The sequence below is a fragment of the Chlorocebus sabaeus genome, chromosome 20 (assembly GCF_047675955.1).
Source record: "Chlorocebus sabaeus isolate Y175 chromosome 20, mChlSab1.0.hap1, whole genome shotgun sequence".
NCBI classification, from domain to species: Eukaryota; Metazoa; Chordata; class Mammalia; order Primates; family Cercopithecidae; genus Chlorocebus; species Chlorocebus sabaeus.
Genome location: NC_132923.1, coordinates 130,359,462 through 130,375,948, shown reverse-complemented (window position 1 = coordinate 130,375,948; position 16,487 = coordinate 130,359,462). Strand labels below are relative to the sequence as shown.

The window sequence follows — 16,487 nt, the reverse complement described above, 5'->3', positions numbered from 1 at the left end:
ATAAGCAAACTGCACGCAGCTTTCTCATTTTCCCAACGGGGACACAGAGGTCCCAAGAGGAGCAGGGTCACCCTTGATACCACGTGAATAATCACAGTCAAGACACCCAAGATCTGGGCCCTCCTCTGCCATTGAAACACCCAAGCAGCACACCATTTTCATCCAGCCTCTGTCTCCAAAGTGGGCTAATAATAACAGTGGCCTCTTTGGGGCATCCCATGGAACATCTCATCACTGGATCCTCCTCCCAAGGGCTGTCCTCCTTTTGGGACAAGGAGGGAGCAGCACTGTGGCCCGCACTCACCTCATGCCCATCAATGAGCTCCCGCCAGCTGTCCTCCAGCCTCAGGCAGGCATTGTCCTCATCCTCGTCCTCATCATCTTCCTCCTCCCAGGAGTCATGGTCGAAGCGCAGCCTCCGGGGCAGCCTAGGCAGCCCGAAGAGGCTGTATGTGTGCAGCTTGCCCTCCAGCTGCTCCATCTTGTCTACCTCCTGGGAGGATACCCTGGTCAGGGTCAGCGGTCACGGCCAGCCAGCTGCCTGACCCTGGGCAGATGGGGCCACATACCCGGCCAAAGGCGCTGGTGCTGGGGCCCGAGCTGAAAAAGCCGCTGAAGCGACTGGCCGCCCGGTTCTTCCAGCTGTCGCCGCTGCTGGTGCTGCCACTGCTGCCACTGCTGCCACTGGGCAAAGAGCAGCTAGAGGGCGTGGGGGGCTCCTGCCCAGGGATGCTCGCCTCCCCCAGGAACTCCGACATGTTCTTACGGCGGCGGCCAGGGGCCTGACCAGGGAGGGGTGGTCAGGGCCAGGACCCCCTGCCAGCCCCCATGGCCCCACCCCAAGGCGGGTTTCCAGGGCCTCAGGCCAGCCTGGGATGGAGGAGGGTCTCTGCATCTCTACCCTGGGGTGTCCCCTCTCCTGGGACCCAGACACGTCTGAAGACTGGAAGGTCCAGACACAGATACGCCCAGACTATCAGCCCCAAGTCCCCCAGCTTCAAGCATGAAGCACAGAGTTACGCACACTCAGATGCACTCTGGAACACAGCTCTGGGCAGTCTGTAGCCCCGGGCACTTCTCTCAGGCACACATGCACACACAGGTTCCCTGACCCGCTGGCACTAGAAGAGTCTCAGATACAAGCCCTCACCTTGTGCTAGATCCAAAGAAAGAGGGTCCCTTACTCTCACAGCCAGCCCCACTTTCCAGAAGGAGCAATTAAATCCCCAAGAGGGGGCAGTGAGAGACCCAGGGTGACTGCCTCTTGACGAGGGGCCATGGGTCCAGCTGGGGCCCCTTCCCACCCCCTCCCCTGACACACCCCCTCCTCCTCACCAAGATGTCCAGGCTCTCCCGGCGGCTCTGGGGGTCCACACGCTCCAGGGCAGGGGGCGCAGTCCCAGCTGGCCGCAGGATCGGCAGACTCAGGGACTTGGAGTCCTTCACGCCCTGTTCCACCTTGCCCTCATCTCCAGGCTTGGCTGGGGCCGCATGTGGGGGCCACAAGAGATCCTCAGTACCCAGGTCTGGTGGAGGAGGGGGCCCCAGTCCTCCCTCCCCGGAGGATCCACACCAAGGCCTGCCTGCCCTCCCCCTACAGCCCTGCGCTGCCAGCCCTCCCCCTCCCCCCACCTCTCCCCCCAGCAAGCAGCACCCAGCAGAGACACCTGTATGGTAATGAGGCTGCTCAGGCCCACAGCCAATGGGAACCTGAGCCTGGGAAGGTGCCCATCTCCAGGAGGCTCTGCCAGCCCCAGCGGGCCCCATTTGGCCCAGGCTGCTGCTCACCTTTGACACGAAGATAGTGTCCCCCGAACCTGTAGGCCTCGAAGGACAGGGACAGGGGTGTGTTGGACTGGTCCAGGTAGATGTCCACTTTGCCCAGCGCGATGCCCTTCCTTTCAAATACAGGCAGCAGCACCTCCCTGCCCCCAGGACAGGAGGCGTGTGCGTTAGAACAAGGCAGCCAGTCGCTTCAGCTTGGGCCCTGCCCCCACGAGCCCCCGCCCCACCCACAGCCCTAGCTGCCCCCACCTTCCCCCACCTTCCTAATGGAAAAGGGAAGCCCGCGTGGGATCACACGCAGGTCCACAGACACCTGCCCGCAGAGATCCTCACACAGCCGCATCTGCACACCACGGCAGACCTGTCACACACCTGCCCACACGCAGGCCTGGCTCCTGCATACATGATTAAAACGCACAAGTACACAGACCCCGCCAGACTCCCTCACAGTGGCGTGCACACCCACACGGGTCTGCCCACGCAGGGATGTGCTCGCTTACGGGCCACCACACAGACACACAGGTCACACCTGCAGAGACCCTGCAACAGGGGGCTACCCCTGCTCCCAGTCCCACTTCCATCCTGAGCCCCCCCAAGCCCTACCCCAGCGACTTCTTCTTCATGGCTGGGACGATCTCCGTCTCGATGTCCACATTCAGGTCAAATTTCAGGGTGAAGCACTCCTTGCTCGGGTCCTGAGAGAATGGGGCGGGGCGGGGTGGGGGGGAGCTGTGAGCTTCTCCCCACCCTCCTCCCCACCCTCCCCACCCTCCGGTCTGGGATGGGAACCCCAGCAAGAAAGGGAACCCCACCGATCTCCCAGGCCTCTGAAGCCTGGGATGCAGACCTCCCCACCCCAGTCCCGGAGGGAGGCCCAGGCTCAGGAAAGGGCGCAGGCTGTCGGGAGCCCCCATGTGCCGTCCCGGGGATACTCCTCACATCCGTGTGTCTCCTCCTTGCTTTCTTTTTGGAGAGTTTCAGGCCTGTGCTCTTCCGGTCCCTGCAGTGAAGCGGGGAGGACAGAGGCTGGAGGTGTGGGTGGCCCTCACCAGCGTGGGCGGCGAGTGGGCCTGTGGCTTCCCCGCCCTTCGCTCACCCCAGGTGACAGGTAACCCGCCTGGATTCAACCCTGCCCGGCCCGAATGGGGCTGTGCGCCCTCTGGTGGCCAACATGGGAGTCACACCGAACGGTACCTGGTCTGGTGTGGGCCCGGATCCCAAGTGCCCTGGAGGCTGGCCCAGGCTGGGTGGCCTCTTCCCGTAGTCAGGACAGCCACAGGGGTGGGGAGAGGTCTGCCCATCAGCCTTACTCGGGGAGGGCACCAAAGCATCTGGTCCTGAATGTTTGATCTGAGACCCAGCCTTGGGGCCCCCCAGGTACCTCTCTGCCCACTCACCCCTCACCTACCCTTTGCCATCCACAGAGCTCTCCTCCTCCTCCTCCTCCAAGTCCACCGCGGGGCTGGTGCGCGGCGGGCATGACCGGGTGGACACGTTCCGGGCAAGGACAGAGCCTTAGGAGAAAGCGGGAGGGGGTTGTGCCTCCCCGCCCCTCCTTAGCCTGCAGCATGGCCGCCTCCAGAGGGACCACAGTCTTACCCTGGAACCCCCAGATGAAAGGTAGCGAGGGCCCTTCAGTTCTGTGAGGAGAGGGGCTCAGCCACTGTTTTTTGTTTTGAGACAGGGTCTCACTCTGTCACCCAGGCTGGAGTGCAGTGGCATGATCTCAGCTCACTGCAACCCCCGCCTCCAGAGTTCAAGCGATTCTTGTGCTTCAGCCTCCCGAGTAGCTGGGATTACAGGCGTGCACCACCATGCCCAGCTCATTTTTTTGTATTTTTGGTAGTGACAGGGTTTCAACATGTTGGCCAGACTGACCTCAAACTCCTGACCTCAAGTGATCCACCCGCCTCAGCCTCCCAAAGTGCTGGGATTACAGGTGTGAGCCCCCTCACGTGGCCTCACTCACTGCTATCTATCCCCACAGACCCAAAAGGACACAAAGGTCCTGGGATGACACCCATGGTAAAGCTCCACCCCAAAAGCAAACCCACCTGTGGCCTCAATTTACCCTTCTATAAAATAAGGATAAGGAAGCCCTGCCTCTGGGGTTGTTACAGGAAGGGACCAAAGTCCATGGGTCTTTCTTCCAGGCCTCCCCTCCCCCATGCTGTGACCACACCTGAATTCCCAAGGGGCCCTGGCAGAGGGAGAGAATCCTTTTGTTTGTTTATTGTTTTTTAAGACAGGGTCTCCCTCCATCGCTCAGGCTGGAGTGCAGTGGCACAATCATGGCTCACTGGGGCCTCCATTGTCTGGGTTCAAGCAATCCTTCCGCCTCAGCCTCCAAGTAGCTGGGACCACAGGAGGGTGCCACCACACCTGGCTAATTTTTGTATTGTTTGTATTCCAGACATGAGCCACCGTGCCCAACCAGAAGAATCCTTTTGTTCCTCTGATCAGCTGGGAAAGGACACAGGGGTTGGCATTTCTCACCAGGCCTGGGTGCCTGCAAGCCAGCCCTCCACAGGCAGTTGACGGTGGGCCTGAGCTGGGTCCCTGCTCAGCAAGAGGAATTTCTTATTTCCTGCTACAAGTGCCTCCTGATCTGACCACCCCACTCCACACTGCCTCTGCTAGGCCCACAGCCTGGCTTGGAGGACTTGTCCAGAAGTCCTCCTCCCTGAGGACAGGCAGAACTAGAAAGAAAGGGGCCTTCTCTGTGTGGGCCACAGGCCAGGGGCAGGAGCAGCTGGGGGAGGTGAGAGCCAGTGAGAACACAGCACCAGATAGAGAAAGGCCTGCCTCTGGAAGGGCCATGGACTTCTTCTCTTGCTAAAAAACATTTGGAACAAAAGGAACTGTGACATACTCGGGTTTCATTATGTACAGTCGACTTGTCCTTATGATGCCCTAGCATGGTTCCAATGGTTACTGAAACACTGCCACAGGAGCTCTGGGGGCCCGAGCTGTGGCTCCCGCCTGTGCTCACCTTGTGGGGGAAGGTCAAAGCGGACATGCCCATCATAATGCATGGCGCTGTGGAACTTGCTGTCACAGGCCTCGCAGAGGTTGAGGGGTCCCCGGCGGTGCAGCTGCTGGCAGTCGGCGTGGTGACATACCTGGGGTGGGGACAGAAGACTTCAGGAGGTCCACGAGCTCCACCACATCCCCCGACCCCGGCTCAGGGCTGCAGGGACTTAGAATGAACCGCCCTGCTCCAACCTGGGCCAGCTCTCTCTAATGGATCCATCCCTCAATCCGGGGTGAGGGGACACCCCCCCAGCAGTCCCCCATCTCCCACATCATCAAATTTCCCCTCTGCTGGATCATTCCCCTGTCGGCACACCAACACGTGGTTATTTTGTCTCCTTTTTTTTTTTTTTTTTTTTTGAGACAGAGTCTCGTTCTGTCACCCAGACTAGAGTGCAGTGGCTTGATTTCGGCTCACTGCAACCTCTGCCTCCCGGGTTCACGCAATTCTCCTGTCTCAGCCTCCCCAGTAGCTGGGATTACGGGCACATACCACCACGCCCATCTAAATTTTTTTTTTTTTTTTTTGAGACGGAGTCTCAAAAACACCATTCTCCTGCCTCAGCCTCCCGAGCAGCTGGGACTACAGGCGCCCGCCACCACGCCCGGCTAATTTTTTTGTATTTCTAGTAGAGACAGGGTTTCACCGTGTTCGCCAGGATGGTCTCGATCTCCTGACCTTGTGATCCGCCCACCTCAGCCTCCCAAAGTGCTGGGATTACAGGTGTGAGCCATCGTGCCCAGCCATTTTTTTGTATTTTTAGTAGAGACGGGGTTTCACTATGTTGGCCAGACTGGTCTTGAACTCCTGACCTCGTGATCTGCCTGCCTCAGCCTCCCAAAGTGCTGGGATTACAGGCGTGAGCCACCGCGCCCGGCTTCTCCATCTTTTTTTTTCCTTTCTTTGAGACAGGGAGTGCAGTGGCACAATCATGGCTCACTGCAGCCTTGACTTCCCAGACTCACATGATCCTCTAGCCTCAGCCTCCCGAGTAGCTTGGACTAGAGGCACGCACCACTACAGGCTAGTTTTTGTATTTTTTGTAGAGACAGGGCTTCACCATGTTGCCCAGGCTGGTCTCAAACTCCTGGCCTCAAGTGATCCACCCACCTTGGCCTCCCAAAATGCTGGCATTACAGGCATGAGCTGCCACGCCCAGCCTTATTTCTTCATTTTACAGAGGCCTCACCTCACCCTCCAGCTTAGGCTGACTTTCTTTCTTTCCCCTCACAGCTAAACTCTGTAAACAGTTATCAGTATTCACGACTTCCTAGTTCTCTCCTCCCACTCTCTTTATTTTTCCCAAGTTTTATTTTAAAATATTTCTTTTCTTTTTATGTTTTTAAATTTTTTTTGAGAAGGGATCTTGCTCTGTTGCCCAGGCTGGAGTGCAATGGCGCGATCTCGGCTCACTGCAACCTCCGCCTCCCAGGTTCAAGCGATTCTCCTGCTTCAGCCTCCTGAGTAGCTGGGATTACAGGCGCGCAACACCACACCAGACTAATTTTTGTATTTTTAGTAGAGACGGAGTTTCACCATGTTGGCCGGGCTGGTATCGAACTCCCGGTCTCAGGTGATCCGCCTGCCTCAGCCTCCCAAAGTGCTGGGATTACAAGCATGGGCCACCGCGCCCAGACTTGTTTTAAAATATTTCAAACCTACCAAAAACTATAAGAATAGCACACGCCCTCTGGACTCCTCAGTTGTTGGTATCTGCCACATCTGCTTTCTCTCCCATTCTCTTCTCAGCACCCCGCTCCCCTGGGGCAGAAACCATGGTGCTGCCTAAGAACAAAGACACTTTTCCTACAAAACCCCATAGAATTGTCACATTTGAGAAACTGAACCTTGATATAGAGTCTATATTGACATTTCCCCAAGTATCTAAACAATGTTCTTACAGATATACTTCCTCATATAGGAACTAATCAAGGTTCACACGTGGCATTTGGTTATGTCTGTTTATCTTTTAAGAATGAATTCTGGGCCGGGCGCGGTGGCTCAAGTCTGTAATCCCAGCACTTTGGGAGGCCGAGACGGGCGGATCACGAGGTCAGGAGATCGAAACCATCCTGGCTAACGCGGTGAAACCCCGTCTCTACCAAAAATACAAAAAATTAGCCAGGCATGGTGGTGCGTGCCCATAGTCCCAGCTGCTTGGGAGGCTGAGGCAGGAGAATCACTTGAACCCAAAAGATGGAGGTTGCAGTGAACCGAGATCGGACCACCATACTCCAGAATCCTTACTTGTTTTTTGTGGTCTTCGGTTTTTTTTGAGACAGAGTCTTACTCTGTCACCCAGGTTGGAGTGCAGTGGCATGATCTCGGCTCACTGCAAGCTGCTCCTCCTGGGTTCACGCCATTCTCCTGCCTCAGCCTCCCAAGTAGATGGGACTACAGGTGCCCGCCACCATGCCCGGCTAATTTTTCATATTTTTAGTGGAGACGGAATTTCACCGTGTTAGCCAGGATGGTCTCGATCGCCTGACCTCATGATCTGCCCGCCTTGGCCTCCCAAAGTGCTGGGATTACAGGCGTGAGCCACCGCATCCGGCCTTGTTTTTTGTGGTCTTTTATTACATTGCCTTTTTTTTTTTTCTTCAAGACAGGGTCTCAATCTGTAGCCCAGGCTGGAGTACAGTGGCATGATCACAGCTCACTGCAACCTCAACCTCCTGGACTCAAGTAATCCTCCTGCCTCAGCCTCCTTAGTAGCTGGGACTACTAGGTGCATGCCACTACACCCAACTAATTTTTTATTTTCAGTAGAGACAGGGTCTCACTATGTTGCCCAGGCTAGTCTTGAACTCCTGGGCTCAAGTAATCTGCCTGCCTTGACCTCCCAAAGAGCTGGGATTACAGGCATGAGCCAACATGCCTGGCCGACCGTGACATTTTTTAAGCCTTTGAGCCAGGAGCCTTGCACAGAGCTCCTCAATGTGGATCCGTCTGGTGGTCCTCAGAAAGTTTCAAACTGAGTGTTCAGGCAGGGACACCACAGAGCTGACTGTGTGTTCTTGCTATTCGCCTGTAATGCTGGATCCTCTGGGGACCTCTGTACCTTATAGAGTCCCTTTTTCGCCTATAATTAATAAGTAATCTGTGGTGTGGCACTTTGAGATGTCTTGTTCCCCAGTAATCTCACTCAATCGCTTGAGGTCAGGAGTTCAAGACCAGCCTGGCCAACATGACAAAACCCCATCTCTACTAAAAATATAAAAAATTGCCAGGCACAGTGGCTCATGCCTGTAATCCTAGCGCTTTGGGAGGCCGAGGTGGGCAGATTGCCTGAGCTCAGGGGTTCGATAGCAGCCTGGGCAACACGGTGAAACCCCGTCTCTACTAAAATACAAATTAGTCGGCCATGGCAGCATGCGCCTGTAGTCCCAGCTACTCGGGAGGCTGAGGCAGGAGAGTTACTTGAACCCGGGGGCAGAGGTTGCAGTGAGCCGAGATCACACCACTGCACTCCAGCCTGAGTGACAACACGAGACTCCATCTCCAAAAAAAAAAAAAAAAACACAAAAAATTAGCCAGGCGTGGTGATGCGAGCCTGCCTGTAGTCCTAAGAGCTTTAGCATACATAGATGATATTTGATTCTTCTGATGGCTGCAATGGCTGCAAGGTGGGGGATTTCTTTTTTTTTTTTTTTTTTTTTGAGACAGTGTCTCCCTCTGTCACCCATTCTGGAGTGCAGTGCCACAATCTTGCCTCACTGCAACCTCTACCTCCTGGGTTCAAGTGATTCTCCTGCCTCACGCTTCCAAGTAGCTAGGACTACAGGCACGCACCACCACACCCAGCTAATTTTTAGTAGAGACAGGGTTTTGCCATGTTGCCCAGGTTGGTCTCAAACTCCTGGGCTTGACTGATCCACCTGCCTCAGCCTCCCAAAGGGCTGGAATTAGTGTTGGGATTACAGGTGTGAGCCACCATGCCGGCTTGGGGTCACTCTTGACACTCTCTGTTACACCTCCATCTGGTCAGTCAAAAAATTCCGCTGGCTCCACCTCTAGTATCTGTGGCCTCAACCCAGCCACAGCTCATAAGCGTGCCACTGCCCAGCCACCTCTTAGCTGGATGACAACAACGGCCTCAAAACTAGCCTCACTGCTACCCCTGTCCCCGACAATATGTCATCCATGGGCAGCTAGAGTGGGCTCTGTTCAAAGAGGAGTCCCACTGTATCTACTCAAAACCCTCCAGGGGTTCCCATCGCACTCTGAATAAAAGCCAAAAGGGGCCAGGCGCAGTGGCTATGCCCGTAATCCCAGCACTTTGGGAGGCCGAGGTGGGCGGATTACCTGAGGTCAGGAGTTCGAGACCAACCTGACAAACATGGAAGAAACTCCATCTCTACTAAAAATACAAAATTAGCTGGGCATGGTGGTGCATGCCTGTAATCCCAGCTACTTGGGAGGCTAAGGCAGGAGAATTGCTTGAATATGGGAGGCAGAGATTGCAGTGAGCCGAGACTGTGCCATCGTACTCCAGCCTGGGGTGAAACTCCGTTTCAAAAAAAAAAAAGCCGGGCGCAGTGGCTCATGCCTGTAATCCCAGCACTTTGGGAGGCCAAGGTGGGTGGCTCACAAGGTCAGGAGATCAAGACCATCCTGGCTAACACGGTGAAACCCCATCTCTACTAAAAATACAAAAACTTAGCCGGCCGTGGTGACACATGCCTGTGGTCCCAGTTACTCAGGAGGCTGAGGCAGGAGAATGGCTTGAACCCGGGAGGCAGAGGTTGCAGTGAGCTGAGATTGTGCCACTGCACTCCAGCCTGGGCTACAGAGAAAGACACTATCTTATAAAAACAAACAAACAAACAAAAAAGCCAAAAGGGTTAAGGTTAGGGTATTCAGTCTTTTATGACACTGACTTTTTTTTAGGGTTAAGGCCACCCCATTGAGGGACCTCCTGTCCTGCTCTTCTATGCTGGCTCACTCCCCTTACCCGCTGGCCTCCTGGTCATTCCAGGACACACTCCTTCAGGGCAGTTCCCACCTCTGAGTTGTGACATCTGCCAGTCCCTGGCCTGAGATGCTTTTCCCCAGATATTGAAATGCACAGCTGTAGGCTGGGCGCGGTGGCTCAAGCCTGTAATCCCAGCACTTTGGGAGGCCGAAGCGGGTGGATCACGAGGTCAGGAGATCGAGACCATCCTGGCTAACATGGTGAAACCCCGTCTCTACTAAAAAATACAAAAAACTAGCCGGGCGAGGTGGCGGGCACCTGTAGTCCCAGCTACTCGGAGGCTGAGGCAGGAGAATGGCGTAAACCCGGGAGGCGGAGCTTACAGTGAGCCGAGATCGCGCCTCTGCACTCCAGCCTGGGTGACACAGCGAGACTCCGTCTCCAAAAAAAAAAAAAAAAAAAAAAAAAAAGAAATGCACGGCTGCCTGCCTTCCCTCCCCTCCTGCGAGCTTCCCCCAAGTCACCTTCTCATCCTCCTCATTCATTCTCCACACTTCTTTCCTGTCCTCAGCACTTTCCAGCACCTGACAGGTCACATCTTCCACCCTGCTGCCTCCACACCTGGTCACATCCGCAAGGACAGAATGTTACTCTGATTCAGCGCCTGACCTCCAGTCCCAGCTGCTCCATAAACACTTGTTTAATTTATGAATTCAGGCAGGAGAGAGGCGCTGAAGAGTTTCTGGCTGGTGAAAGCCCAATGAGAGGTTTCCGAGATAGGCATGGCGAGGACAGCAGAGAAAATGACGGACAGCAGGAAGGAGGAGAAGGCCGGGAAGAGTCTGAGCGTGTTTTTAATGTGGTCATCATGTGTCTGGAGCTGCACTGGGGTGTTACATATGTATCTCATCCCGTAAGATAGGGGCTGTTATTGTCCCTATTTCACACAAGAGGAAAGTAAAACTCAGAGAGGTGAAATGACTTGTCTAAGGTCACACAGCCAGTGGAGCTAGGACTTGAAGCCAGTGTGTGTGGGGCTCTGGAGCCCAGATTATTTATTTATTTATTTATGTTTTTTGAGATAGAGTCTTGCTCTGTCACCCAGGCTGGAGAGCAGTGGCACAATCTTGGCTCATTGCAACCTCCGCCTCCCGGGTTCAAACAATTCTCCTGCCTCAGCCTCCCAAGTAACTGGGACTACAGGCACCGTCACCACACCCACCTAATTTTTGGATTTTTAGTAGAGATGGTTTCACCATGTTGGTCAGGCTGGTCTTGAACTCCTGACCTCAGGTGATCCACCCCCCTCGGTCTCCCAAAGTGCTGGGATTACAGGCGTGAGCCACTGCACCCAGCCTGGATTCCAGATTTTAACCACATTCACACCGTCTCGTGGGTGTCTTAGGAGGGAGACGCTGGCCTCAGGCCGGCTGGGATTACAGGGACAGGAGAAAATCACTCTTAGTTTGATGCAAGCCTTGTCGGTTCTTGTGTCCCTCTGTGTCTCCATCTGACAAGAAAGGGAACAGGGCACAGGACTGGCAGTCAGCAGGTGGCACTCCAAGCACGCCCGCATGCTCAGGGAGGGACTGATCTGCATGGAGCTGGGCCCTGGGCAGGTGGCTGGGGACAGGATGACCCAGATTCCTGAAGGCCGCCTTGAGCGCCAGGTGCCCCCACTTCCACACCCTTTAGGAGTGATCTTCAGCTGTGCTGGTGGGGCTTGAAGTGAGGGTCACGGGATTGATCCCTCAACCCCTGCAGCTCTTTCTGGTTTCTGTATTACTCTACTGTAAAAGAAAGACTCCAGCCCAGGCAACCCAGGGAGATCCTGTCTCTACAAAAAACAAGCAAAATTAGCTGGCTGTGGTAATACTCTCCTGTAGTCCCAGCTACTTGGGAGGCTGAGGCGGGAAGATTGTTTGAGCCCAGGAGATGGAGGCTGCAGTGAGCCATGATCACATTGCTGCACTCCAGCCTGGGCGACAGAGTGAGACCCTGTCTCAGAACAAATTTTAAAAACTACAGAAACCACTAAGCTATCCTCAGCCAGGGCTCCTCGTATGCCCTCACCCTGAATCCACAGAGCATTGCTGAAAGAAACATCAGGCTTTGCAGCTTCTGGGAGCCCAAGCTTTGGGTGTCTCCTCATGAGAATGATCTGCCCCACCTTGTCCCCTCGTCCTGGGAGCCACAGCCCTCTGGCCCTCTGTGCCCAGCCTGCCTGGCAGAGGCTCCTGACTCTAATCCCTTCCGGGCCTCCTGAGATTTCCGAGTGCCAGCTGGGGCTGCAGACCTGCCCGTGACCCAAGCCCTGGCCCCACCGCAGGTAGGGGGTGACATGGCAGGAGTCGTGCTAGGGTGAAGGAGTTCTGGGAGGGTCTCTGGGACCCTTCCAGTCCAACTCTGATTCTGTGCCACAATCTTGTTTTTAAATCAGTCCAATACACAGACAGCAGATTTTATACCCTGATTCACTCCTTATAGAAGAGTCAGTATTCAACAAATATGGACTGAGCCCTATGATGCACCCCACCCTGGATCCCTTGAAAGACTCGAGATCGGCCGGGCGCGGTGGCTCAAGCCTGTAATCCCAGCACTTTGGGAGGCCGAGACGGGTGGATCACGAGGTCAGGAGATCGAGACCATCCTGGCTAACACGGTGAAACCCCGTCTCTACTAAAAATACAAAAAACTAGCCGGGCGAGGTGGCGGGCGCCTGTAGTCCCAGCTACTCCGGAGGCTGAGGCAGGAGAATGGCGTAAACCCGGGAGGCGGAGCTTGCAGTGAGCTGAGATCCGGCCACTGCAGTCCAGCCCGGGATGCAGAGCAAGACTCCGTCTCAAAAAAAAAAAAAGAAAAGAAAAAAGAAAGACTCGAGATCAGTCTTGCTGCTGTGATGGTCTGGATGTCCACTACCATCACTGAGGCTGCTTGACTCCTCCAGCTGCTGCCAGGAGCTGGTGCCCAGGCCCGGCGGACCTCATCTGCTTCCCTCCTCTCAGCAGTCCCCAGACTCAGGGGCACTAGGGGCACAGTGAGGTTCAGCCCCAGGATCTGAACCAGGTGGTTTCTGACTTCATCGAGCAGATCTGATTGAGGATGAAGTTCTGGAAGCCCCCCGGGAGAACCATGAGCCCAATTGAGAAGCTGGGGTGGGCAGAGACCCCTGGTGCAGTTTCTGCTACCCATCCTGCCTCACGCCCCACCCCCAAACCCCAGAGTCTCCCCAGCTCCCTCCAGGGGCAGGACTCCCCCAGCACTAGGGCAGAATGGCCCCTTCTTGAAGCCAGACTCCAGCCCCTTCTCTCAGACCCAACTGCCCCTCCCTCACCTGCCTGCCCACCATGTCCCTCTGTCCTGCAGGAGGAACGCCAGGGTCCGGGGGAATGTTCCCAGGTCTCAACCCAAGGGAGGAGAGAGCCCACCCATGGGAACAGCCAGCTCCCACCCCCTTCTAACTCCAGGCAGCCAGAATAACAGAGGGGGGCGCTTTGGGGAACACACACGTGTGAGGATGAGGACAGAGAGCCAGGCGTCCACCCTCACACAGGGGCTGGGGCCAGAGGCAAAAGGAGAAACAGAGGCCTCGGCGGTAGGAGGAGGCTGTGGGCAGGGCCAGGGCACAGGAAGGAAGGGAGAGGGGCGGCCCAGCACAGGGCCGGGGACCCACAGGTGTGTCCGGAGCTGGCCCTAGACACAAAGGGCCAAGGATTGGCGGGTACATCTCAGCCGGCGGGGACACACCCCGGAGTCTGAGGTCCCCGTCCCCAGGGTGCAGCTGCCTAGGTAGGGGGCTTGGCTGCCATGGGCCACATCCTTCCCCTGGGGGTCGAGGGGCCCACGGTCACGGGCACCCCCGCCCTGGCCTCCTGCGCAGGGCTGGGCGGCTGCAGGCGAGAACCCAGCACCCAGCCCCGTTCCCTCCCCGTCCCGGCTCAGTACCTGGCCTTCACTGTCGCGGGTACGACCCCCGGCCCAGGAGGGCTCCGAGTCCCGGGAGAGCAACCCTGGGCCCGGCCTGCAGGCCGCTAGGCGTCCGGAGACACCGGGTCCTGTCCCCATGGCGGCCGGAGGAAGCCGCGGTCTGCGCCGCCCGCCGGACAAAGCGCGGAGCCCCGCTTCCTGCCATTGTGCGGCCGCGCCCGCCCCCGCTGAGCGCGGGGACCCCGGGGAGGGCCGGGCCCGGAACAGCCCCCAGCCCCCCAGGAAGGCGGACACCTCCCTCCCGCCCGGGCCCTCGCCACCCAGCCCCGGGGATCCCCGCCTCCCTACCCGGGAACCCCCACACCCCCGCCTCCGCCCGCCCCGGCGACCCACACACCCGCGCCTCCGCCCAACCTGGGGTACCCCCGCCTCCCGCCTCTGCCCGGACCCGGGGACCCCACACCCCCACTTCCGCCCGGCCCGGGGACCCCCACATCCCCGCCTCTGCCCAGCCTCCGGGACCCCCACGTTCCCACCTCTGTCTGGCCTGGGGGACCCCCACCTCTGCGCCTCTGCGCGGCCCAGGGCCCCTCTCTTCTCTGACTCCCTCCTCAACGCCAGTGCCGCGCTCAGAGGGCTCTTCAGAACTTGCTCTTTCCCCTGGGGAGCTCCTTGAATGCTGGAGGCAGGGGGCGCTGGTGACAGCCCCCACAACCGTGGAGACTGTGGAGCCCCTCCCCTGGGCGACCCGACCCCTGCCCAGCCCTGGGCCGCCCACTCTGCTGGGGTCCTCACCTCACCCTCAGCGCCAACACCAACGGTCCCTTCCAGCCAGAAGGGTACCTTCCCTCCTCCCTTCCTCCTGGAGACCCCACCCCCACCTCAGAGCCTCAGCCCAGGGGACCCCTTCTTCCTCCCAGCAAGGGAGCTCTTAGGATACAGGCACAAGAAGGGGTAGGCCAGGATGGGTGACATTCCCCTCGGGGTCCTTGGTCCGGCTCTCCATCTAGCCCCAGGGACACCTCTCTCTGCTCCAACACCAGTTTTGAGCCCCAGTCACACACCCCAACGTCACAACAGGAGCTCGTCTCAGTCCCTCCCATCATCCTGGAGACCCCTTCCTGAGAGCCTGAGCCCTGGTACACCCTCCCACACTGACTGCTCACTGCCCAAGTATGGCAGAGGCCAAGAGCCAAAGGCTGGTGTCCTCTGGAAAATGCAGTGGGCAGAAGGCGGACTGCTCCGAGAGGCTGTCCTTGGCAGTCCCTGGGAGTTGGGTGAGGTGGAGGCATCAGGAAACCCTGGCGACCCACATGGCACAGCAGCCCAGGTCCCTGCGGCTCTAGGCCAGGTCCCCACCGCCAGGGGGCACTCAGCAAAGCCTGAGAGGATGCAAACCCCTGGACTTTGGTGCTGGAGTCATCACTACACAGCTGTCAAAGTGCTTTTACACTGATTCCCAGGAAGGCAGGGCAGGCACTATTATCCCCATTTACAGGGTGGGGAATAAAGTGACATAAAGAGACATATGGGCAAGACTGAAACCCAGACTGTGGCTCAGGGATTCTGGAATGGCCTCCTTGAGGCACTCCTCAGACCCATGGGGGTGAGGTGGCCGTGCTGTCTTTCATCAGCCCACTTACCCCTAATAGCTCCTCCTCCACCTGGTGCCATGGGGAAAGAGGGCGGGAAGGGCCAGGGTCCATAAGATGGCTTTGGGAGGGCAGCAGCAGTTTATTAGAGGCTGGGAGACTTCCAGGGCTGTCTCCGCTCCCAAAGCCCAGGTCATCCACTGTCTACACCACAGGCACAGTTGTGGGTTTTTTGTTTTTTGTTTTTCTGAGACAGAATCTTGCTCTGTTGCCCAGGCTGGAGTGCAGTGGCATGATCCCAGCTCACTACAACCTCCACCTCCCAGGTTCAAGCAATTCTCCTGCCTCAGCCTCCCGAGTAGCTGGGATTACAGGCACCTGCCGCTACATCCAGCTAATTTTTGTATTTCAGTAGAGACAGGGTTTCGCCATGTTGACCAGGTTGGTCACTAACTCCTGATCTCAAGCGATCCACCCCCACCCTGGCCTCCCAAAGTGCTGCGATTCAGGCAGAGCCATCGTACCCAGCCAACAGGCAGAGTTTTGAAAACTAAAACTTTCCATCTTGCTTAGAGTGAAATCCCACCATGGCCGGGCTCCTGCCTCGCTCCCAGCTGGTTCACACAGTGGTCCACCTGCCGGTCTCCCTTCGCTCCCTACAGCTCACCAAGCTCAGGGTCTTCTCTGTATTTTCTGTCTGGAATTCCACATGCCCCCCTCTTCAAACAGCTGGCACCAGGCCCCAACTTAAATGCTACCTCCAAGACATCGTTTTCCCTCCTCTCAAAATAAACCACCCTTACCCTCTCACTCTCAATTCCTTTAAGTTAAATTATTTCCTTCTTAGCGTTTCTTACTACCTGTAATTCATTTCTTTGTTCACTTTCTTATTATCATTCTTCCCTACTAGACTGTCCGCTCCAGAGGCCAGAGCCTTGGCTGTCTGGATCTCACTGTGTCCTCGGCACTTAGAACAGTCCTGGTGCACAGAAGGTGTGCTGATGGAGATGAGATCAGTGAACGGATGAAGGCAGAAGGGCCCTCATGCCATAGAAGGACATGGGGACAGGAAAGGGCTCGGCCAGGATATCTCTTCCTGTGGCCGACGGTCAACAGAACCTTCCCCCCTGCCAGACCAAAGGTCTCTTCCTCCTCCTAGTATCCATGACCTTGGGCCTACTGGCCCTGGACAGGTGAGTTCCTACTTCAAACTGGATGGTCTTGCCCCAGACCT

General features: G+C 56.9%; 1 protein-coding gene across 11 annotated transcripts in view; it reads right to left on the bottom strand.

Annotated features, from left to right (window-relative positions):
- PLEKHG5 (pleckstrin homology and RhoGEF domain containing G5) overlaps positions 1-16,487 on the bottom strand; it is a 54,456-nt gene that overhangs the window by 5,564 nt on the left and 32,405 nt on the right. For 7 of the 11 annotated variants that reach the window (XM_073007882.1, XM_007980748.3, XM_007980747.3 and 4 more), the window contains 8 exons: positions 4,778-4,907; positions 3,194-3,299; positions 2,725-2,785; positions 2,389-2,480; positions 1,789-1,925; positions 1,336-1,481; positions 570-782; positions 305-493 (listed from right to left, as the gene is read on the bottom strand). In XM_073007882.1, coding sequence (XP_072863983.1) covers positions 305-493; positions 570-782; positions 1,336-1,481; positions 1,789-1,925; positions 2,389-2,480; positions 2,725-2,785; positions 3,194-3,299; positions 4,778-4,907 — 1,074 coding nt within the window. The other 4 variants (XM_007980758.3, XM_073007877.1, XM_073007879.1 and 1 more) reach the window with 4 other exon arrangements.